The following is a 24,386-nucleotide window of genomic DNA, read 5'->3' as shown; positions in this document are numbered from 1 at the left end:
AGAGGGTTAAGGTTGTATATGTGAGTTTCGTGTAATCTGTCTTTTTGTTTAACATTTGCCAAAGACCTTCGTCTAGTGAGCTCTGCATCTAGCCTTAATTGTGTGTAAGCAATAGTACACCTTTGAAAAATACACAGTCTGCATCTATGGTTGTAGAGATTTCCTTCTGCCCCTAGGAAATTCAGATCTCAAGTTGATGAGAATAATGCTTTTTGAAGGTGAGGAAGAAGGTCCAGAAGTTTTAGGTTAGAACTTGAGTATGTTCTAGTCCTATTGCAGTGTCAGAATTTGACAGTAAGTTCAGCAATGTTTCATTGCTTTGTAGGAAGGAATCACAAAGCTCATTCTTATTGTTACAAGGCAGTTCAGATTTTAATTTGTTCAATATCCTGATAATAAATATATCCTACCGTAAGAGTTTAAAAGAACACTACTTGGTAGACATGTCACTGAACTTTTTCCATCTTTTATATTAATAGTTTGAGAACACATTTTTATCTCAGTACTTGCCTTCTCGTTACTAATAGCACTTCACATATTTCTCATTTTTATTATCTTCAGCATTGTGCTTGGTGTTTTATACACAATACAATGTTGTGCTGCAGAAAAGTTACTATCATACAAATAATTAAATGTATGGTCTTAATGAAACTTTATTTTGTATCTCTTGAAGATATCTTTTAAAATCCCTTATCTCAGAATGAAGAGGAATTTCTGGGTTCTTTAACTTTTGATAATTAGATTACATTTTTCAGAGTATTCTAGACACAGAAAGCCAATTTTAGTTTGTTTTAAAAATATGGAACTTGGGTTTAATTTTGTTTGTTTTTTTTGAGTGATTACTAAACTTTTTTTTAAAGGGCAAAGGAACTTTGTCTTAAAATGGCAAGAATTAGCTTTCCTATGTTAATCCTCAGCAAGTTAAAGTTACTACATGTATTTTGAAGTGTTGAGTGGAATAACATAGTTGTGATACTCAGCTCAGCTAATCCTTGATTTGACTTCATTTAAGGCTCAAAACTCTCTTGAGTTCATTGTCTCAGTAACTTTTTTTTTTTTTTTTGATGCATAACTTTACCCCTCCCTTCACCATTTCTACTTTTAATGTATTATTTGGTTAAATTTCAGACCTATACTCTATTGTGTTTTATCACTCTGCTTCTGTCTAATTTTCAGTTATTGTTTTATGTGATTAGGGAGAGACAAAAAGGATTTAAAATGTTTTTGTCAAGAAACACAATGCAAAACAATGGGTTGTTAATGTTTCACGTGGGATTCTAAAGAAACAATTTAGTTACATTTAGAAACTTCCTTTATACCTTGGTAAACAAAGGCAAGGGTGGCTTTGTTCACCTTACTTTAATTATACCTTCCTCCCTTAAAATAACTTGCTTTGTCATTGTAATAGGAAAAGATATATAGAATGATGATTTCTTTCCTGACAAACTTGTTCAGTTGTAGAATCTAAATAAAACATTTAACTTGTATATTAATATTTCATTGTGCCTGTAGTCTCCTAACTGGGCTTATCCCAGCATATATTAGTTATGTGCAGTTTTTTGCCGTACTGAAAGTGAAAATAGAACACTGAAAGTAATAAGGCACAAAGCATACTTGTAAGTGTGCTTTGAAAAGAGCTGTATATCTTTTCCAAAGTACACTGGTTTTCCTTACCACAAGGTTTGGGCGGTGCCATTGTCCTGTCATTTCCCTCATTACTCCAAGTCTAGGGTTATGAAGTAAAGTTATTAGGAGTACGTTTTTGATACCAATATTCTTAAAGACATTGAGGCTTTTAGTATGAAATGCAGTTTAAAAAATATTTGCAATGCCTATCATGGAGATATCTTGGAATTTTTTATATCTGTTCTAAAATGTGTAAAGTATGAACATTTCTACTTGGAAAGTAATTAGGGGTATCTTTAAGTATCTTAATTGTACATATATAAAGATTATAAATTTAGGATCTACTGTGTTTTAAGAATCCTGGGTTTTTTATTTCTTCGGTCTTGTCAAGGCAGTTCATGTTTTGTTTTGTGTGTTTTTTTTTTTTTTTTTAATTGATTCTAATAAGCTGAACAAATACTATCTGCCTGCAGGTTCCTTTTTTTCTCAATTTAAATAGTGACAGTGTTTAAATCAGTTCTTCTGAGACTGTAAAAGGGACATAATCCATTCTTCTGTGTTTGAAGTTTAACCAAAATTCCAGAATAGGTAGTTGGTAAAAGCCCATATAAATACTCTTTACTTTTTAGATAAAGCACACAACTGAATGTGGATCTTCCATTAGCAATATGGGCTAATTTGCTTTAGTAGATTTTGTAGCAATCTCTGTCCTGTAACATAGTCTTTTGTGTAATTTTTGATGATGTGCAATATATCCTCTAATTGTTTGACCAGACTTTTAGATAACAACTTTGGTCGGGGAAGAGGATATGCATGCATTCTTCATATAAATAAAACTTGGTTCTCAGCTTCCAATCCTAAAGACAACTCTGGTTTTAGTTTAGAGCCTTATCTTTTGAATTCCTTGCTCTGTGATTTCACCCGGCACTGGAGACAGTTACAGTCTGGTTGTCTTGGAGGATTCAAACTCAGATTTGAGAAAACCTCTTAGCATGATCTACTACAAAAAAAGCCCCCAAAGCAGGGAAAGAAACGTGTGTGTGATGGAAGCCACTAGAGGATGACAAAGCTGCTTTTTTTGGTAGTGTGTGTTTTGTGTGTGCATTGCACAAATTTTTTCAGTTGCCTTTTGAGAAATGAGGAGATAAAGATGATGAGATTTGGCTCTGCTTATGTTGAGGACCAAAGAATGTCAGTGAGTCAGGCAAAGTGAATCAGAAAGATTCACTTGCTGTTTTTTTCCCCAAACATTTTGTTACACAAATGATTACTTGTAGAAAGGGAATGTGGTAGTACCCTTATATATCAAGAGAAAAAAGGTTGGATGAATCACCAAGTTGATAATGCTACAAGAAGTTATAGGGATCACCTCTGGAAGCATTGAAACTGATCCTGTTCGTATTCTCTCTGGTAACATGAGTTGGTAAATGTGAGAGTATCTGTTTTTTCTCAGCTCCAAAATTGTTGAAAGTAGGAGCCTGTGTTTATGAAAGTTCTTACAACAGAGACCTGAATCATACAATTTACATTGAATTTATGGGCACTGTTTTCTTTACTCAGCTGTCTCTTGTCACGGGGGAAATGGGAGGATGCCCAGATTCCAAGGGAGTGTTGTCTGTTCTTACGAATCTCGATGATTGTTCACTTACACAGTGGTTGTTAAGTGTAGACCTGAACCACTGTTTTTAATCCTTCTGCTTGGAGGGGATTTCTTTCCTTCTCCCCATTCACCAGGTCTGTAGAGGTGCCTGACTGCTGTGATGGGCATGAGAGCCTCCTTTAATTTATAAAATGCAAGTTGAGGAAAAGGTGTCTTCCTACTGAATGCTCCATTTCTCTTTTTAATGGTTGGTCTTACAGTTCCCACATGATAGCATCGTGAAACGAGCTTGTTCTTTTCTATATTGCTGTTATTCTTAAAGTTCAAGATGGAAACTGCAAAGGTGTTGGCTAGTTTTCACCACAGCTTGGGAGAACTGTGAGCCTCAGCAGAGGGATCTGGAACTCTGCTGCATGTAATAATTTCTGCTTAATCTTTGTTCAGAAAGATGTCTTTGCAACCTTCACAGCTAGGAACGTAGAAGTGTAGTACTAGCTCTTTAGAAACGTGCTGAATTGTTTCATCTAGCACTATAGAAGTGGCCTAATAGCTTCTCAAAGAAGAGAGGAAAAGTTTTACTATTTTTTACGAGATCCAAAAAAATACAGGTTTTTTCTTCACATGACTGCGATGGAGTAAATTTTTATACTTGCACCATAAAGCATGCAGACAATAGATTCTTGTATGTATAATGCATACACATGACTCTTTGCTAGCGTCTGCAGAATGCACGCAATATACTGTTGGAAAAGTATCTTCTAAGTTCTGTTTGATGACATGGAGGGGAAAAAAGTTTCTGTACGACTATTTTCTAAGGTCAGTTTTTGGCATGACAAGAAGTAATCCTCAAAAGTCTGATCTCTCAGAGCTTTGCTGTGTGACTTGCAGAGTAAAGGAATACAGCTTTTTAGAAAGCCTTGAAATAATTTAATAAGAGAAAATACTACAGATGCTTACAAATGGCTTCTTGAAAGCGTAGTGTGAATGTATAACCTTTATTTTCATTAGTCGGTTAATGCTTCGATTTATCTCCTTCAGCTTCCTATATAATTCAGCTTGACTTTTAATTACCCACTAAAGGAGTGATCAATATAACGATACAACTGTTGATAATTTTACTTAAATTATTCCTGGTAATGCTGTTAAGCTAAATTTGAGATAATTCAGTTAGTTTTGTCACCATATTTACCCAGTTTTTGTATTTTGGGAGTTTTGTTCAAAATTCAGTTAAGTAGTATATGTGATGGGTGGAATGCAATCCTACAGACATACATTTGAGGTTGTTGGGACACTGACTGACATGAAAATTGGTCATAGATCAGGTTTTGATTGAGTAATACTAACTTAATTGTAATCAGTGGATAAATAGGGAGCTTTAAGTATAAATGGATTCATTAAAACTGGGTGTCTGCTGAAATCATGGACATTCTAAATTGTGGAATCAACACAAATACAGGCTGGGCAATGAGTGGATTGAGAGCAGCCCTGCAGAGAAGGACTTGGGGATATTAGTGGATGCAAAACTGACTATGAGCCAGCAACGTGCACTCAGCTCAGAAAGCCAACCGTGTCCTGGGCTGCATCAAGAGCAGTGTGGTCAGTAGGTCGAGGGAGGGGATTCTTCTCCTCTACTGTGTTCTCATGAGACCCCACCTGGAGTCCTGGGAACAGCTCTGGGGCCCACAACAGCAGAAGGACATGGACCTGCTCAAGCTGATCCAGAGGAGGCCACAAAGATGAGGGGGCTGGAGCACCTCCCTGATGAGGGCAGGCTGAGAGAGTTGGGGTTGTTCAGCCCAGAGAAGGAGAAGGCTCTGGGGAGACCTTATAGCGGCCTGCCAGTGCTTAAAGGGGGCCCACAGGAAAGGAGGGGAGGGACTCTCTGTCAGGGGGTGTAGTGATAGGGTGAGGGGTAATGGTTTTAAACTGAAAGAGGGTAGATTTAGATTAGATATGAGGAAGAAATTCTTTACTGTGAGGGTGGTGAGACCCTGGCCCAGGGTGCCCAGAGCAGCTGTGGCTGCCCCCTCCCTGGAAGGGTTCAAGGCCAGGCTGGACGGGGCTGGGAGCACCCTGGGCTGGGGGAAGGGGGCGCTGCCCCTGGCAGGGGGTTGAAGCTAGATGATCTTTTAGGTCCCTTCCAACTCAAACCATTCTATGGTTCTGTGATCTCATATTTGTTCAGTATGTGGGTGGACAAGATTATTGCTATTTAGTACAGAAGTTAATTTCTTATAGTTTTGTCTCTACCAATAAAACAAATTACTGCATTTTTCATAAGCACACACCAAAATTGGGAAGTACATTAAATTTGCCAAAAGCATAAAACATATTGCAGCATATGCCAGCCCAAGCTAAGTGCTGTGTGTTACATTTCTTCTTTTGTCTTTATAGTTAAAGTCACCTGTGATTACTTCTTAAAAAATGCAGTGAAAGTCTTGTAGGGACATCGAACTTAAGTTGGATATTTGGATACTAATGTGCTTACGCTTCCTTCACAGAACAACTGCTTTTAAGTCACAGTTGTTCAACACTCACCTCTGGCTTTGTAGGGATTTGTGTGTTTGTAATAAGAGCTGATACTATGCTGTGGTGATCCAGAACAGCAAAACTGCATCCTGCTTTCAGGCTTGTGTCTTAATCTGTCAGGATCTCCTTCCATGCACAGCTGATAGATTTGCTTGTCTCTACTTTGAAGCATGCAAACAAAAGTTTTGATAATATATGACCCAGAAAATAACTCTCACAGTAGTAAGGTGAAAGATATGGAAATGCATGTTCCGGTTATTTCTGCCATACTGACTTACATAATATGAAGTCCAAACAGCCGAAGCTAGTGAGATCAGTTAACAGTAATGAAGCAGTCTCATGTTCTTCTAAAACCTTGTATATAACATTTTTCTAAAATTCTTTTTAAAGCTTAAACAGTACTTAAGTCTGAAGGCAGGGTGCAGTTGCATAAACACAGGTGTCCGGTGTCCTTTTAGACACAGCAGGGTATGATGCCAGTGCAAAAGGCTGGGCACCACTGTCCTATCTGCCAGTGCCGTGGAGATGTCTCAGAGGCACTGTATTCAATATTACTTAAATTTTACAGTATTAATGAATTTAGCATTGTGTTTTTTACTTTTATGCAGATGAAATACTGCATGCTTTTGAGAAAATAGTGCAGTGAAAGCAAAACTGTAAAATGGACACACTTCAGTGTTTCTATAAAATCAGTTTGTGTTGCATTTTTTGTTGCATACTGCTTGAAAAAAATGCTCATACCAAGTTTTATTTTGCACAGCACAGCATCCATACAGAAGTAGCCTTCCATCTAGCTGCTATGTCGTGCAAATACACATTTTTCAAATGATAAATAAGAAATAACCTGCATGTGTATAATGGTCCAGTTTTTAGCCTGTACTTGATTGGATTAAAACAGTTTATTTCCCAGTCCTCTGTCCGTTCACGTGTTGCACAGATTGCTTCTAGCAGTCATATCTGTTTCTGTCACATGTTTACATTTGTTGGTCAGTCTACTAAATGGATAGGTATGTGCTGCATTTGCTAGTACTAAACTGGTGTGCATGTTCCCGTTCCGTGCTGGCGCAGTGTATGTGCGTGCTCCCTGTGTGTGCGGTTGTAGAAGGGTGTTCCTCCACCATCAGAGAAATCCCTTTTCTTGGCTTCCCACCCCCTTTTCTAGATGAGCATTATTTGAATGCTTCTCTTTATTTTGAAGGATGGAGGGGAAAGACAGTCTGATGGCAAAAGGAAACCTCTCCTGCCCTCTGGCTTTTCTTCCTACTTGACTGTAGTGCTATTTATCTCTTCTTCACAGCTGTTAGGTACTCGGGGAGTGAGGTGATCAGAAAAGAGGGTTGTGGCTGCTGAGCATGGCATGTCCTGTTCCAGGGCTAACTTCCCTTCTGTCCCCTGCAAGCTGAGCTTTGCAGGGAAAAGAGCAGTCTTGTCGCTGCCTGGCTTAAAGCCCTGAGAGAATGTGCTTTCTTTTCATAAACTAAACATCAGCAGTTTTGGTTCATTTATACTCCTAAGAAATTGTTTTTCTGTTTGTGTACCTGCAGATGATGCTGTATTTAATAAAACTTCTGTAAGTTAAGGATTTCTGTTGGATATAATGAAGTTATAGTGGAAGTAGGAAGAATGTTTTATTTCTGTAGCTTTTTTTTTTTTTTTTTTTTTAATTCAAGCGTTAAAAAGACCTAATTGCATGGCTGGTAAACTGGTTACTACAGATTTTGGCAGTTAGGAAGATAACCATATCCATAATACCTAAGGCTTTGGTTTTAAGCTCCTTTACAGAACCTTTCCTTCCATTTTCTTGCACTCTTGATGTGATTGATGTAGCCATAATAGAGGAACCACTTGCCCATTGCATGGATTCTGACAAATGTGGGAATGGTTAAAGCTGTGGGTTCAGAGCTGGACCTGTGAAGTGGTACTGGCACCCTTTCATTTAACAGCATCCTGTGCATTAGTGTGAGAGAATTCTATTGTATGCCTTTTATAAAAGTGCCATATGACTTAAGATTTAACACATTCTGCTTCTTTTAAGTATTACAGTCTTCATGGAGAATGTGCTGTAAGACTAGAAACATGATTCTGTTATGCGGTTAATTAAAAAAGGCAGATTTTTAATATGATCTCAGTCAGTGGAAGACATCAACAAAGACTTTTTTGTTGGCTGTCAAGTGAGAAAAACAGAGAAGACTTAAATTCTTTCTCTAATATTTCCTTACAGGCTGACTCATCAGTAGAAATTGGGAAGAGCTGCAGAAGAGAAGCCAAACAGACAAGCTGATAACTCAAAGAAATACTCTTTTGAGTTGGGGGTTCAGAGTGGAGCCATCATGAGCGATGTTACCATTGTGAAGGAAGGCTGGGTTCAGAAGAGGGGTAAGTTCTACCTTTTAATGGAAAGTTCTGACATATCTGTCGTATGCCGTGTGCAGTGTCATTGCATGGTTACACATATGAGCATTCTTGATTTATCTTCTGGTCTTCAGTGAGCTAACCTGACCATATGGAATTAATGGCCATTAAGGCCTTGGTCTTGTTAATACTTAACCCTCATCACTGCCCCTGGTTATAGGGGTAACTGACAGTGAAGAGGAAGTTGGACTCAGAAATTCCCACTTAACCCTGCTATTGCAGCTGCTGTCACCCATGTATCAGACTAAGTAGACTGTTGTGGCAGCTGGAAGAGGTAGTAATAGAGGTGCACAGTAGAAGGTTGCCTGGAAGCTGTTGCAGATGCAATACTTTGTGTGAAGCCTCCTAGATGCCAAAATCATTCACCGTGGCTTAGTTTGTATTACAGATGCAGGCAGTCCCCGTAAAATCAACATAATACTTGCATAAAGCTCAGCATACACCTAATTACTTTGCAGACCTGGAAGCCATATGATTAAAGAACATATTCCTAATTATAAGCCAGCCTAAAGTATGATTTTCTGTTACATTTGAATTCTTGTAAATTCTTGAGATGTCACTTTATAATGTGTCACCATGTGATTTACAAATTTGGGAAGGTTGCTGTATGTTAAGCTTTGAATGGGAAACCTCTAGAAATATCTGGCATTTTATCATGTAATGCACTTCATAGGAAATCTTCCATGCTTTGCGCTGCTCTGCTTTGGGTTGTGGTTGCATACACGATTATTTCCCAGAGAACATAATCTCTCTTGCAGAGAGAAGGTGATCTAGATTATAGGGTGATTTATGCCATGAGCTTCTGTGATTCTAGCCCAGAAAGATTCAGACTGGAATAGTGGGAACAAAATTACCCTTTAATTTACAAAGAAATGCTTTGTTTCAATAGCAGTGTGTGAAGACGAAGATCATTATTAGCTTTGTTATTGCAGATTGACATTAAATGTCAAAGAAGCCAAGAGAATGAGAGAAAAAGTTTATTATTCTCTTATTATTCCTGCATAAATTGTATTTCAGGATGCATTATGGGTATTGTAGATAGGAATGGGCTAAATTGTGAAGCTTAAGGTCTGCTTCCTATTTTGGAATATATACTTATATTTATAACAAATAAAATTTTACATGACAGGAACTATTTAAAATTTTAAATTATTTTTCCTTCTCATCTCGTTGTTGTGTGTTGTTGTTGTTTACTCAGTTTGGATATCTGATTTCTTTTTTTGATTGTTTCATATAATTTTCTGTCAAATGTATTAACAAATGATTAGGATGATCCAAATAATTTTTTCTACAAGATATCAGTTTCTTCAGGTAATATTCCTCATTCTTATTGCATACTGATATCAACTCTGTGAACACTGGATATGCACATATTAATCACTGGGGCCCAGAAAAGGACAATGTACAAGGAAACTCAGTGTGTTACTGTTTTAAATTCTGAAATGTAAAATAAAGGTTCTCCTTCTCATGCTGCTTTACTATCTATTAATTGAAGAAAAGCCTACCAAGTTGACATTTTGATGTCAGTTTTGTTAGTAATTATTTACTTTTCTAAGTAGAGACATTTCATGACATGCATTTTTCATTACTTTGATTAACTTTGAGTGAATATATGGTGTTTTTTTTCCTTCTTGCTATAGATAACTGTGTAGGTTTAAGTGGGATTTTGTTTTTTATTAGATCTAATATTGTCCTTAGTTTTCAGTGGCTGACTTATTCTGGTTGTTGGTGGATTAAAGTGTTTATTTTGTTTGTTTCTGAAAACAAAAGGAAAAGTGCAGTGGTGTTTTCCAATGTCAAGAATTTGTATAAACATTGAATTAAATGCTTACATTTCATGTAATTACAATATCTATCCTGACCTTGCTCCGGAGCAAGAGAATTGAAGTTGTTAAGTGTGGTTTTTTTTTATTGTTGCTAAGAAAAAGTATCCAACCTTCATCTGAATTCTGAAAGTTGGAATATGCTCAGAAGACACTTATTTTGGCTGCTAAATATTCTCCCTCTGTACCAAAAAGCATTGTGGGATTGGGTAGAGCTGCCCTGCTTCTGCAAGCTATCATGCTATCACAGTTTTAAAGGGAATTCTCTGATCATCCCCACTTGACACTCATTGGCTCAATTGACAGGGTGGTTTTTGTAGCTACAAACCAAGTTCCTCCTGGAGGAAGCTGAGCATGGGATCTTTTCTTGAGGCGGACACCGAGTGAACTCCAGCCCCAGTGATCAGTCCTGTGGACAGCCCTGAACCACGTGTGGGGCGCGACGTTCAACCTGAGGCTCCAGACTAGATTTAATTTGAAATAGAAGTTGTAAACCCTGCATGCTGGAAGCATAGTGGCCTGGGCACCAGCTGCTTCAGTTGACTGATTTACTTCTATTATGCCAAATTACTTGATCATGTGGATATAGCCTAGGACCTTTAAAAATTGTTCCCTTCAGCAGTCAGGAAGGTTTGTGATACAAGGAAAAGAACACGGTTTCTCTCTGCGGTTCACAGCCCGGTCAAGGAGTATGAAGATGACTTCAAAGTACTGGGATGAAGAATGGTTTAGAGGAGTCGGCTAATGAGATATTAAGATGGGTTAAGTAGACTCAATGTAGAAATGAGAGGGGAGGACTAAAAGTTGAACTGGGGATCTCTCTCTGAGTTGAGACTCTGATAGAGGCTGGGGAAGACAGGGTCTGTTACAGCACAGTGTTACAATTCTTAATGGCTGTGAAATGCACTGAGAAAATGTTTGCTTTATTCTCCTTAATACTGTATCCGTGTCAGTAATAGAGGGCTGAGGACTATACGTCTGTAAGCTTTTAACCCTGCTGTTGAGCACCGAAGAGTCGATGTGATGCTGTGCAATTGGCTTCAATGCTCTGTTTTGCTGTGTGTGCTTAAATGATGAACCCATTAAAGTATTACTATTTTAAAATCAGCCATCAGTCAAATTTAAGAAATGCCAGAATTAAGTCAGTTTAGTTAAGGATGATCATATTTAGCCTTTGAGTGGTTTTTAGGAGAGGAATTTTCAGTGTGGTGAGAGTAGATGATACCAAGGAAGGGTAGGTGTTATATGTGAATGGTCAAATGGTCAGAGATGACAGGCTGGTGGTGAGAATTTTGAATAATAGAAGACATAAAACCAGAGAGGAAGCAAAACCTGAGAAGTTCAGAGAAGCTCAGGTGCAGTCAGGTCCCATCTCACAGATGAAGGGAGACCCTGAAGCAGAGTGGCTGTGCCTGCCTGAGCAAGTAATGCAGTCAAGTGAGGGCAGATTCAGAGAATGAGGTAGTTGGTGATGAGGACCTGACACCTCTTTATACACAGTGCGTTTGCAAAGTGAGGTGAATGTTACTTTGAACTGACTCCTGGCTGCTCCTGTGCCCCTTTGGCAGTGGTAGTGCTCCTGGCATACATCTTACGGTGTTTAGTTTTGTCTGAAAGGAGCCAGGCTTGTGTGCTGCAGGACTGCTTCGTGCAGCAAACTAAAGTGTGTGGACTAGGTTGATAGGAAGATTTGTTGCAGAAGTGCTCTCCTTATCTGAACTAAAGTACTAATGCAGATGTACCCTGTGAGACATCAGACCTTGTACAGGCAGCGAGCTGGCGGAGCAGTTGTCTTGGAGGGGAGTCTCTACGTAGGCAAGAGAGGAGTGGGAGTGTATTTTGTATGGGCAGCCTTATGGTTGTCTGTGACTGACTGTCTCAGATCTGGTGATAAGAACCAAGCACCTCATGGCCTTGTGTCCTTGCGCTGCTGCAAAGATATTCTTGCAATTCACTGGCTCAGTGTGTTTTGTTTCAGAGAGGATAATATTTTTTTATTTCTGTTCTCCAGCCATTTCTGTAGCCAGATTAGGAAAGAGATGTGTTGTCTTCCTTTATGAGTTTCCCTTTTAGATGACACCAGTCATTTTCCTTCTAATGCATACAGGTGAGAAGGAAGTGATCTTGAGTAAAAATCTGAAATATCACGATCCAAACCTTGCTGCTAATAAGCAGGAGTTAAAACATGTATTTGACATTTATGCAGTTAGTGTAAGGACTCTGAAGTAATTGCTAAAATGGCTTTTACGTTATGGATTTGCTTATAAGCACAATGTTTTGCAGAGTGTTGTTTTTTTTTTTTTTTAAAAAAATACTGTAAGAATATTTGTAATTTTGCTTAACGTGTTTTTACTGTATTTACTAAATTAAATTTAATGTTTTACCAGGGGATATGTTTTTAATTTACGGGTTTGGAAACAGCTGCTTTTAAATGGATGAACATGCTTAGTGTGATTAGAGCTATATCATTACAAAAGTGGGTTTTATGCATATAATTCAGGTGTATTTTTTTCTTTAAAGCTGAAGTTTCCTGAGTTGTAGAGTTGACCTTGTCTGTGGTCTATAATAGTCACAACAATTAGATTTAAGAATCATTAATAACTATGCTTAATTGCAACCTAATTTCTTTATATATAATCTGTGCACAAGTTTTCAATTAGTTTAAACATGTGAAAAGGTTTAAGAGTCTTTGTTACCATGTTATTAAAAGATCATTTGGGACAAAGTAAAAATTGACACAGATGATAACTTTTTAAAAGACCCAGTTTTAAATATAACATGTCAACTAACTTTTTCTTTGATTGAAAGAGTAAGTTTTTTTTGTTTTGTCTGTTTGTTTGTTTGTTTGTTTTTCTTATCTAGAGAGAATATACCTAATGTGTATTGCATAACAAGATGGCTAAATCATTACTTAAAGACAATGTTGTCAGTTTAAGTCAGCGTTTCTGTTGTCATACTTAAATTACCACACTTCTGTTTGGGCTTCTGCATTCAAGTGTGTCACATTAGATAATGCTGTTTGTCATGGCAATATTTACATGGCTTACATGATATATTTTTACACAAATTATATTGAATGTATAATGTATTTGACTTGCTTATGGGGGTGACTTTATTATGATCTCATAATTTTTAATGTCCTCATTTTATCTTGCAATGCTCACCTGAAGTACAGAAGTACTAATATAATTTACTGAGAGGAAACTGAAGTATAAAATAGCTGTGGCTTAACCATGGTAATTTAAGAAATTTGATGTAATGAGATGGTGGTAAAAAACAGATGTCATGAAGCTTTCATGTAATGAATTTGTCCTGTAAACAGTGTATCACTGAAATACTGTAATACCAGTTTTCACTCTCTTTTTTTTTTTTTTTTTTTTAAATACAGTCTGTCATAACTTGGTATGTAGAATTGAATTACCTGAAGTAGTGTTACTATTTCTAAATTCATAGAGTATTGAATAAGATAAGTTTGATTTACTGTGATGAGATTCACTCAACTGCTGGTCTGTTTTCATTTTTGCAATTCAGGACATGATGCAGGTATCATGGGATTTAACAAAAAAAATGTGTGGGAAATATTTATTGTTGTTATATCTACTATCAAGAAGAATAAATAGTGTAGTGGAATAAATCTATTGTTTGGAATAAGTGTATTGTTCCAAATAGGAATCCAATTGTTTAAGATACCAATTATTTACAGTCTTAGGGTAATATGTCTTCCCTTCCCCTCCTCCAAATCCAGAAAAAGAACTAAGTAATTTAATTTAATGGACATTGGGTTTTACAGTTGAACCAAGACCAAACAGATGTTAATTTAGGAAATACACACTGGAGATTGAGTTCATGTGGTACGGGGTGTGTTTTTTTTTTTTTTTTTCTTGGGGGGTGGGGTGAGGGCAGGAATGTCTTGATTGAAAAATTAGTCTCAGAAGTTATGGTATTAATTGAGTGTTATTCACAACCTGTCAGAAATCTTGTTTGCAGATTGTCTGAATTATTTCAGTAGTTTAACACACCTCTAACAAAGACAAATTTAAATAGACTATCTTGAACATCTGCTACACAAAGTGGAAGAAATTGAAACTATTTTTTTCTATTTGTCTCAGGGAATAGTAGTTTAAGGTAAAGTCTTCATTGATGAACCACTTGAAACTAAATAAGCCTTCCTTATTATAATATTTCTACTCTAATTCTATCTAATTAAAAGGAAATATATGTATGTAAATATAAGTAAAATATATGAATGTAAGAGGCACCTCCATGAGGACCAAAGAGAGAAAAATTGACAGTGCAAGCTCTCATATAAATGTTTATACATCCATATATCTAAACTAGATTTTTATAAATCCTCAATAGTTAGAGATTTCTATATCATGCACTCAGTGTAGAAGTGGGTTTAGGTAAATCTGTAAAGTTGCTTGCAGTCGAGGAAACATCACATACTGTTTTATTTTTGCTTCCATGTACACTGAGCAGAGATCAGTATATTTTAGAGGCTGTTTTTCTGCAGCTACCCCACTGGGAGAGGAGAAGGGCCCTCTGTGCCCTTCCTCTGTCCCTGTCACTTTGTAGTTGAGTACCAAGCTCTTCTTTTGGGAATAATTAGAACCCTTTTAACCTTACTTGTCTCTGAAGGAAGGTCAGAACCATGTGAAAATCTTAGACTTGATGTAACTAGGATGAGGTCTCTTTGCTAAATAATTGTTTATTCCAGGTACTTTTTAGGTAGTAAATAGGTAAGTGTTATTTTTTTGCAGCTGTCCACATTGGATTATTACCAGTTTCTGCAGGTAAAGGCAGTTTGCTATAGTAATTGAAGCCTGAAACGCAAGGTATTTTAAAGAGTCTCAAGATTTTTCTCTGCAATATCCTTGCTGAATGCTAGTTCAGAATTGTGCATGGCTGATTAATTTTTAAATGATTGGTTTTGTTGCAATGTAGCTGCAATACAGCCTGTTTCCAGTTTTTAAATAGTTGTATGGTTATGATTCTGATTAGTAAAAATGATGCTCTATTAGATGGAGTTGTATTGTAGTTGATGGTAGCTAAAGTTTTGTGCGTGTTCTTTGATTAAATAGATTAGTTCCTACCATAATACATCAGATAGAAGATGCAGTAACATATTTAGGGGGAGGAAGGTGTTATCCTATGTTTGTATTAATAGACTATTATAAACATGGAACGTTCATGGGAGTATCAACATGTTTGAACTTGGTACTATTGATTTTCAGATTTTTGAAAAGAAGTTGAACAAATTCAATACCTAAACAGAATCCCTGTGTATTATCATCCTTTCAGTGGCTCATAAGGCATGTTTCTGGCGCTTATCACCTTGGGCTTTGGGCTTTCACATGTCCTGAGTTTTATGGTAGAAAAGTGCTATTACTATTCCTGAAAACAAGTTACTTGTTACACAGAAAGACACCTAGGCAATGGATTTTTTTGAGTATTCTGGATGCACTGGAGTTACATATACTTATATGTCTGTTCCATTTCCTATGTAATGAATGCTGCCTAATTGCTCACGTTCTGAAGATTTTTCTCCATTCATACCAGTTTCTCTTACTCATACTAGTTTGTTACCCATGAGGGCAGTACTTTTGAAGAAGCAAGGTTAACATTCTCTGTTGCAGGGATTAGGGAAGCAAGATGTTAACAATTCATTGTTCTTTCCTGCTCACAACCCTTTTGGCTTGGAGTACTGCTTGACCAGCATATGTTGAAAGTATGCTGTTGGGGGAGGCTTTGAGGACCTGTTTTCCAGCTATGTGTTTTCAATTTATTAAAACTCCTACTTTCTACTTTTACTTAAAGCTTAAATAGTCACACTGTGTGGTACATTTGGCATACTGTAATCTGTTGATTAATCTTAAATAAATTTGTGTTTGTCACTTCCACATTGAAGATGTTTTTATTGTAAGGATAACTTGCTTACAATACCAGGGCTTTTGATACCTCATTAAAAAATCATATTCTCTCAATATACCTACATGCCAGTCCAACAAATCTCCCAATTCTTTGTGCCTTCTTTTATTTCAAAGGCAATCCATGTACCTGTTCTCTTCACCTCACCTAGCTCAATTACCTTATGCTTCTGTGGGACCCCTTTCTTTTATACTACCCCTGCTGTAATCCTCAAAAACATTAATAATGTCAACATCTGTTACTTGAAACTAGGTCCTGAAGGAGTTTTAGGACTGGACTGAGAAGTCAGAGTTTTAGGGTGTGAATATCAAAGAGTCAGTTGAGACTGCAAATTTAGATATTGAAAAATAAGCTTTGGGAAGAGGTCAGGCTAGTGATGATTTAGGGAATGAATAGAAGGTGGAGGACAAGGGAAGAAAGTTTTGTAACCACTCAAGTGCTGTCTTGGTTGCCTACTGTTATCTTGGAGGAACTGTTGACCCTTCATAAGCTTCTCTGTAATCTTTTGACAAAATGAGAGAGTTTGTTTCCCCACCAAAAAATGAAAAGAAGATGGTGGTAGCGTCTGGGATTTATTCAACCTTCAACTTACTGAGAGCAGTTTGATTTTTTTTTTTTTTTTTTTTTTTTTTTTTCCCCCTAAATTGCAGGCAAACAAGTTTTGCTCAGTTCCAGCAGCATAGACCTTGACTTGAACTGAGAGGGTTTCCTGGGTCTCATGGTAGGTCTCCAACAGTGCATAATATAACACAATATGAGTGAATCTGTCAAGAGGTGCTGAGATTTTGGTGTCCATTCTGTCTATGCATGTTTCCAGAGATTTGCTTTGAACTCATTGTCATGTCTATTCCTATCTACTTAGAGCCTCTTGTCAGTGCAGTGTATGAGGTGTGGTTGCAGTGTTAGCCAAAGCTTGTAATACTTGATAACTGGGAGATTTGCTTCAGATATATACTCCTCATTTGTAATGTAGATGTACCTCTAGTTTCTTTTTTTCCAGTCCTCTTCAGTACCATCTCTGTGTCCCAGCTAGTCTGTGTTATTATTACTTCCCTTGCCAATCAGGAGAGTGTTAGCTTATTTTTTAGAAATCCAAGTACATTTCTTAGTAATCAGATTACTGCAACTGACATCTTGTTTACCATAAATTGTGAATTTGTAGTTTGCTTTATTTCTGAGTGCTTCCTTAAAACTAGTAGGAAGATAGGAAGTGAATGTGTCATATGCCAGCACACTGATAAGAAAACACTTTCCCTTTTTCAAGATAGATTCAGAAGTTCACTTTCAACATGTCAGCTGACTTGCCTTTGGAGGTAGTCTTGTAATTAAATATTTTTGGGGAATACGGTAGCATATTAAGCATGTAAAATTTAGAAAGTTCCCAGTTTCATTAGTTCTTGTTACCATTTTTACATTGAAATTCCAAACAGTGTAATCATCAGTTATTCACATTTGAAAAGTTGAAGTGTAAAAATTTTACTGGGGATATTTTCCTACTGGTCTTTTATCAACACTGTCATGCTAAGAAAGTTACTGAAACCAGAATAGTCTTCACAGATAGCTGCTAACTAGGCCTAGATAATGGGAACCACACCACAAGAGAGAGATCTGATTGCCACTTTATACAACTTCTCTGTGCTTTTGGTTGTGATAAGCTTGTGGACAACTACGTTCATGATGGAGACCGGCATGTAAGATGGTAAATTGTGGAAAGAACTGGGCCAACAGTATTTTAAATTCGGCACTCGGTATTGTGGATTTTAACCTGAATTTGTCCAAGTCATAGTTTCCATCAGATAAAGTGGAAATAGTATTGCTACTTCACCTCAGAGGCTTCCTGAAAGTGAGTTTGTTCATCCTTCAGAAACTTCTGAGTGCCTTATGTTTATGCATTTTAAAATGTAATTGTTTATGTAGGAAGTAGAATGAGTCTAATAGGAGTTGAAGTTCAGCCTGATGGAGCCGCAGTGGATTTTTTGGCGTTTGTTTCTTCTGTTGACACGTTGCAGAGGAAGAGGTGAAATCTGTAAGGGTGTACAAAGGGAGGAGTTGTTAATAAGATTCAAACAAACGGTTATCCTTTATCAATTCTTAAGGTTAGGGTTTTTTGCTAGATGTCTTCCAGAGAGGTGGGAGGAAAACTGTGAACTGTAGTCACGGGGAGAGGAATCCATAGGAACATGGCAACATCTCTGCCCATACTTACACTCTTCTGACCCAGTGAAACTGTGCAGATGGATTAGTGGCTTAACTTCTACACGTGTGGAAATAATTATAAAATAATGTACTTTCGTACAACATTGATTTCTTTAAAGCTAGTATTCACTCACTTTGTTTTGAACTGTGCTGGCTTTTATAATATCATGCTAGTTTGTGTGCTAACAAATACATCAGAAACTTTTCCGAACAAGTTTATTCTTATCTTGAAAAACAGCAGCAACTACTGTATTTTAATTAGGAGCTTGTGGACTTGCCCCTGATAGATGCAGTTCCATGTTTACTTGAAAGTTGTGTTAAGTGGAAGCTGTTGCTGAAATGGGGGAAGTGTCATGTCCTCTTCTTGCTCAGTTGTGTTGGCACTCGTGCTCGTAATGGTGACATGGTGAATCATACCAGGAAATTTATCTGGGTGAAAATGAATCTGTTTTTATTTTCCTAGCTAACTTTCAGATGGATCATTTCCCTGACCTGACTCACCGTGTAACTGCACAAACAGTAGTGTTGGCACACGGGGGAATGCGCGAGAGGCAGCATGGAGGGACAGGACAGGTCCCTCCCGCCTAACAGCAGCCCCCACCTTTGCAAGAGTAAATCGGCTCTAGAACTGCACCTAAAACTTAGGTTATCACTACGACCAGACTGCAGCACAACTAGCTTACATTTCAAGATGGTTTTCTTTTAAGTTCATGTTTAGAAAAGGGCTGCTGACTTATTCTCTGCGCTAGTCATAAATGTGATTGAATTAAAAAAACAGCACCAGGAGGTTATCTAGTTTCTACTCCTGTCTGTTTATAGTTTTTACATGAGCAGTAATTTTTAACAGAACAGTGACTTGGCTAATGTCTGAATCATTAAGTGGTTCCTTAATCCAAATGATACAGTAGCTTTGTAATCCACTTGGGTTTAGAGTTTGAAAGCTGTTTAAAAAGGAGTGTTTTTACTAAAAAAAACACCCAAAGCTTATGATGCAGATATTGTTGTCTGTTGTTGGCTTCTGGGTATTACTCAAGATTAAAATTATACCTATGGCTCTCAGAGTTCAGAATAGGCATACTGTGTTGGTGGACAATCAGTGAAACTTCACATAGTGTTATTTTTTAAGCCTCTTGAGTTTTCTGTAGAGTTTCTGCAGTAGAGTTTCTGTAGAGTTTCTGCTACATTTGGTAGAATTCCTGTAAAAGTAGATTTTGGCTGAAATTCAGTCTTTGCAAGTCTGCGTCTGGGTTTGTTTGGTTATATACCAAAATTTGGAGATGGATCAAGCTCTTAGGATTTCAACTTGCACAATGAATATTTGAAATGAATTTTTGTTGTAAACTTTTGTATTTGGGTTCCCTTTGGATGGTTTTCAATCACAACCAAGTTCTTACACATTTAATTTACACTATGTGCATAGGATTTTATGTGGAACTGCTGTTGGCACAAAGAGGCTTATGTAGAGCTGATGAACTTTTCCCTCACTTGATCCAACCATCCTTACTCAAAAGGAGATAGGGAATTGCTGTTATGTGCAGCAGCACGGGCAACCATGCTGTTATTTAGACTTAGTAGATAAATTTCATGGTGAATGAGTGTCATGTTCTCCAGGCACGTACAAACACCTTGTAGTTTCCCATTTACCACAACCATAATGCTAGCTCTTTTTTTTCTAATAAAAACAAAAATCACAAACATCATCCCCACCCCACCCCCAGCAAAAAAAAAAAAAAACCAAACCAAAGCAAAACAAACCCCAAACCAAACAAGCCCATCTTTTTTTTCAGGGATCCTTTCTAACACTTTGTATTCCCCTGCACCCTCTTCCAAGAAGATAGCTGTAAATATTATTTAGCCTACAAAGGGAAAGTTAGGGAAACAGTTATGGTCATAATGCATTATTTGTGGTATATGATAGCTGTGTAATACATACTTATGTATAAGGCTAAATGAGTTGGTTTTTTTTTCTTTGTGCCAGCCTCCTGAGTATAGTGTGATAGTGAGGGCTTAAATATTCTGCTGTAGATAGGCTAATAATAATAAGTACTACCTCTGATAATAAAAGCTTGACCCACTCAACCAAGGTTACATTATAAAAAATGCTAATATTAAGAAGCATTTTCAGTGTTTTTGAGGAACATGCTTCAATAATTAAACTTATTCTTACATAAGCACATAAAATCTAAGTTTGTGTTGATTTCTTTTAATGAATTTTCCTGTAAAAGAGGTAACAAGTTGCTACTCCAGAGCTGGGTAAAATATGGGGAAGGAAAAAAGCTCCTTTTATTGAGAAGCAACATGAGTGCAAAAGCATCGCTGTCTGGTCATCCATAGTGTGTCTGACCTTCCCTTACAAAAGGAAAATATTTCTATAATAAAGTGAGTTTTGCTGGACAGAAGGTCACAGGTCTTCATATTCAGTGAAATCACTGTCACTGGTAAATTGCCTCACAATAGGCATTTGTATTTTTGTAGTAAATACGATCCTGCATTAAAGCTTTAGCATATTAATAGCCTTTCCTTTCTTGCAATCCACTTTATTCCCTAAAAGCCATCTGTGGATGGTGGACTGTTGATGTCAATATATTTGTAGCTGCAATGTAGAACCAAGTTTTATACTGATTAGCTGCACAGTTTATAAAAAGGATGGCTTACCACAGTCTTTCTCTTTTGCCAATCGACATATTTAAAAAGGCTTCAAATATCTTGTTGTCTTTGGAGTTCCTTGAAAATCTGTTTGTATTTCTTCACTTAGAGTGTGCATATTTTATTTTTTTTTAATACACAAAGCAAGAAATGAATCCATTCATTAACATTTTAATCTTTTGTCAGAATAGATAAATATTAACAATTATTCTCTACCAAGAAATTCGATGCATAGTGATTTAACCAATGCTTGAAGAATGCAGTATTAAATGCTATTTAGAACATACCATATGGGAAGAAAATGGTGTTTAAAAATGCACCATCTTAAATACAGATGCTTTTAGTGTACATAAAGCCTTAGAGAGGCTTAGAATTGGAAAGATAGGACTCGACAAAGCATATAAAGATGGCAGTTTCCTTAAGTCCCCATTGTGAGAAAATAGGTACATCTTTTTTTTTTTTTCTTTCAATTTTAACTGCATTGATGTGCCTTTTTAACTTTGGAATGGTGTGAGCTGCTGTGGAGCCTGGGATAGAAACCAGGTACTGAGGGCAGTAAAGATCAGGAGAACTTGTTCAGAGTCTGTTGTAAGGATAGTCTCTAAGGAAATAGCCTTTTATGCTCATGCCGTGCTGAAGAGCGCTTTCCTGTCTGAAAGAGAAACATGCCGTCATGGTTTCAGCTCCTACTGTAGTTAGAAATTCTGTTCCTGGTTTGAAATTATAAAAATGGAAGAATTAGAATGCTTTACAGATATTTTCCTTTTGGTTTATACTGTAACTGCTATTGGTTATTTCAAGGGGAAAAGTCCATCCATAGTTTGCTATACTTTTCCCTTGGCTATGGTTTTTCTCTGGTCTTGTTTGAAGCGAGTTGCTGATAAATGCTACTATTTTTACGTGGTTCTCAGCAGCTGGTAGGCCTCTCAAGGCTAGAGCACAGTTTATAAAATGGGAAGAACACAGGGAACAGAGACATTTAAAAGGTGGGTTGGATAGTCTGGGAATGTGAGCAACTTTGGTATGTAAATGAAGTGATTATCACTAGATAAAGTAGTATCAAAGAAGAAAATACTAGGGAAAGTTTAATGTGAGGATAGGGTTTCAGGAAAAAAAAAAAAACAAAACAAAAACAAAACTGAAGGCTTACATTGAAGAGACTGGTCATTTTTAATTACTGAAGAAATCATGAAAAGTTTCTGTAACAAAGAAAAATTCTGTGGCAATTGCAGTAACTTCTGAGATGCTGCAACATGTCGTCCTTCAGTGATTAGAAGATGAAGTTAAATGAAAAGCATTATTTTTTTTTTTGTTTGATTATTTTGTTTACAATATTATTATGTAATTATAATGGAAAAAATTTGGACAAATGTAACTAATCTCTGGAAACTCACAGCTCAAATACTACACTGGAAAGTGAAGGAATACAAGAAGGGAATAAATTTATGTATCTTGGTAGTAAGGTGCCTGTCATCTGGGGATTTCAGTAAGGAGCTAGCGTTACAAATTGGCAAAGCAACAGTTTCATTTACCAACTAAATAAGATATGGTCATAAAAATCCATGTTTTAAAGACCAGGGTGTGAAACTTCAACTTGGATATTTCTTTCCATCTCAACATATGGATGTGAAAGCTGGAAATCCAACAAAGGTACAGACTTCTAAATGTCTTTGAAAGCAAATGCCTTAGAAAAATACTATGTATTAAATGGAATGAATTTATAACAGATGCCAAGATTCATTAGACAACTCAAAAACCCCTTGGCTCTAAAGTTATCCAGAAAAGAAGATGGAATTATCATCTGGAACATATGTTAAGAATGAAGCCAGAGCATCTGTCATGGAAAGCATGCCACTGGGCAGCTGGAGGAACACGCAAAAAGCACCAACTGAAAGAGACTCTCCATTGAACAACGCCTAAGGTAAAAAAAAAATTGTGAGATATTGCACCGGATGCACAAGGAATGGTTCAGAATAGACAAAACTGCACAGGGCATTTTGGCTTGTTGGTTTGCTTTGGTGTTTTTTATTTTTTTTTTTCTTTTTCCCCTCCAGGGTGTGTACACTGAAGGTTTTGGGTTGTTTTCTGTTAAGATTGCAGATAGTAGGGGACAATTAAAAATTGAAGATCAGAATTAAAAAGTGCAGATTAATTAATTACAGTTCTTAATTGTAATGTATTTTCATTTATTTTAGAATTTGTATATAATTTCTTTAGCCATGAACAGAGAAATAAGATTATGTAATTATATAAATCTTCAGATACATTCCCACTGGTTGGCTAAATCTGTAGTAGAGCATTCAGGATTACTTGGATAGAAATCCAGAATTATTTTATCCAAGTAACCAACATTAGCCTAATGTTACAAAGGTTTGTGTTAGAAACACCCTACCAGAATTACAATTTCATAAAATACTTTTAGTTGAAATGTAAGCTTTCAAATCTGTTATCTCAATCTATCTTTTGATCTCCTCTTATGGAAAACATTGTATTAAAATATAACAATCTGAACAAAGTTTGTCCAAAGTAAGTATTCAAGAATGTCTTAGATTTGGTAAATAGCACTGTATTGTGTTCTTTTTGTCCCTTATGATTTTCTAGGCAAAGAAAAGAAGTCTTCACTCAATAACATGGAGGTACTCCCAAGCAAGAGTGTGTGTAATATGGCTTTTTTTTTTTTTTTTAATTTAAGTTGCTTGTTTTTTTTTTTTTTTTTTCCTGTTAAATCATCTCACTGACACCTAACCTAACACATGGGAATGAACGCTTCCTGTGAGAAGTTTGAACAACCCATTCGCCTTCTAGATGCATTTTATGAGCCTAAGTAGCAAACCAAGACTGTTGGTTCCACTTAGCAAGTTAACAAGTTTAAGCAAGGTGAATAGCTCCTCAAGCATTTCAGAAGTGTATTGATAAACTGCAGCTTTTCTGTTTCTTTCACTTATAGTAGGATGAGTGTCATAGTGTTTATTTCTTAATATCTCATAAAGGTGAGAAAAGCTTGCAAATGCAATTCAGCAGCACTTAAAGGCTCAACATTCAGGAAACGTAATTTGTTATTACTTTTCTGTTAAAATATTTACAGATATTTATATCCCCTTTACACATTTGGTGTTGATGGAACTCAGTTCAGGTGCCTTCCTCCCATGCATTGGAGGTAAGGCATCTATCTAGCTACTGTCTGTCCTTCAGAGCCTATATGGGCACGATTTTCTACTTCAACAGATTCTGCTTCTGATTTATTGTGTAATTAGATCCAGTTTGGACTGTATGTAAAACTTTGTTCAACAAAATTTTATCAGGGGCTCTCCGTTCTGCCAAATTCCGAGCAGTCTTTGGTTATATTATATGGAAAAATAAATTCAGCACACCCCTGAATATTTTTTTCTCCTTTCATTTCCATGACCATTTGCTCTTTTGTGTGCTTGGCAACTGAAATTTCTGTGTATTCAGTTTGTAATAAAGTACTTTCAGTAGTACTGAAATCAGACTTGGAAGTTACATCTCTGGAAATAAAAGACGTGAAAAGACATTGTGTGGTATACTGTTTCATGTTATGTGTTGACTAGTGTTTTGAAATACAGTTGTTCTGTGCTCAGTGCTGAAGATTTTTTGCTGAACAGTAC

General features: G+C 36.7%; 1 protein-coding gene across 3 annotated transcripts in view; it reads left to right on the top strand.

Annotated features, from left to right (window-relative positions):
* The window catches only part of AKT3 (AKT serine/threonine kinase 3), a 160,682-nt gene that overhangs the window by 5,422 nt on the left and 130,874 nt on the right, over window positions 1–24,386 (top strand). For all 3 annotated transcript variants that reach the window (XM_033009250.2, XM_042795879.1, XM_042795881.1), the window contains exon 2: window positions 7,977–8,131. In XM_033009250.2, the coding sequence (XP_032865141.1) occupies window positions 8,086–8,131 (46 nt within the window). In that variant the 5' untranslated portion in view covers window positions 7,977–8,085. The remainder of the gene's footprint in view (window positions 1–7,976; window positions 8,132–24,386) is intronic.

Source organism: Tyto alba, unplaced genomic scaffold (genome assembly GCF_018691265.1).
Source record: "Tyto alba isolate M040663 unplaced genomic scaffold, T.alba_DEE_v4.0 Super-Scaffold_22, whole genome shotgun sequence".
NCBI classification, from domain to species: domain Eukaryota; kingdom Metazoa; phylum Chordata; class Aves; order Strigiformes; family Tytonidae; genus Tyto; species Tyto alba.
The sequence above is the reverse complement of the archived record's forward strand: the minus strand, read 5'-3'. Positions and strand labels throughout refer to the sequence as shown.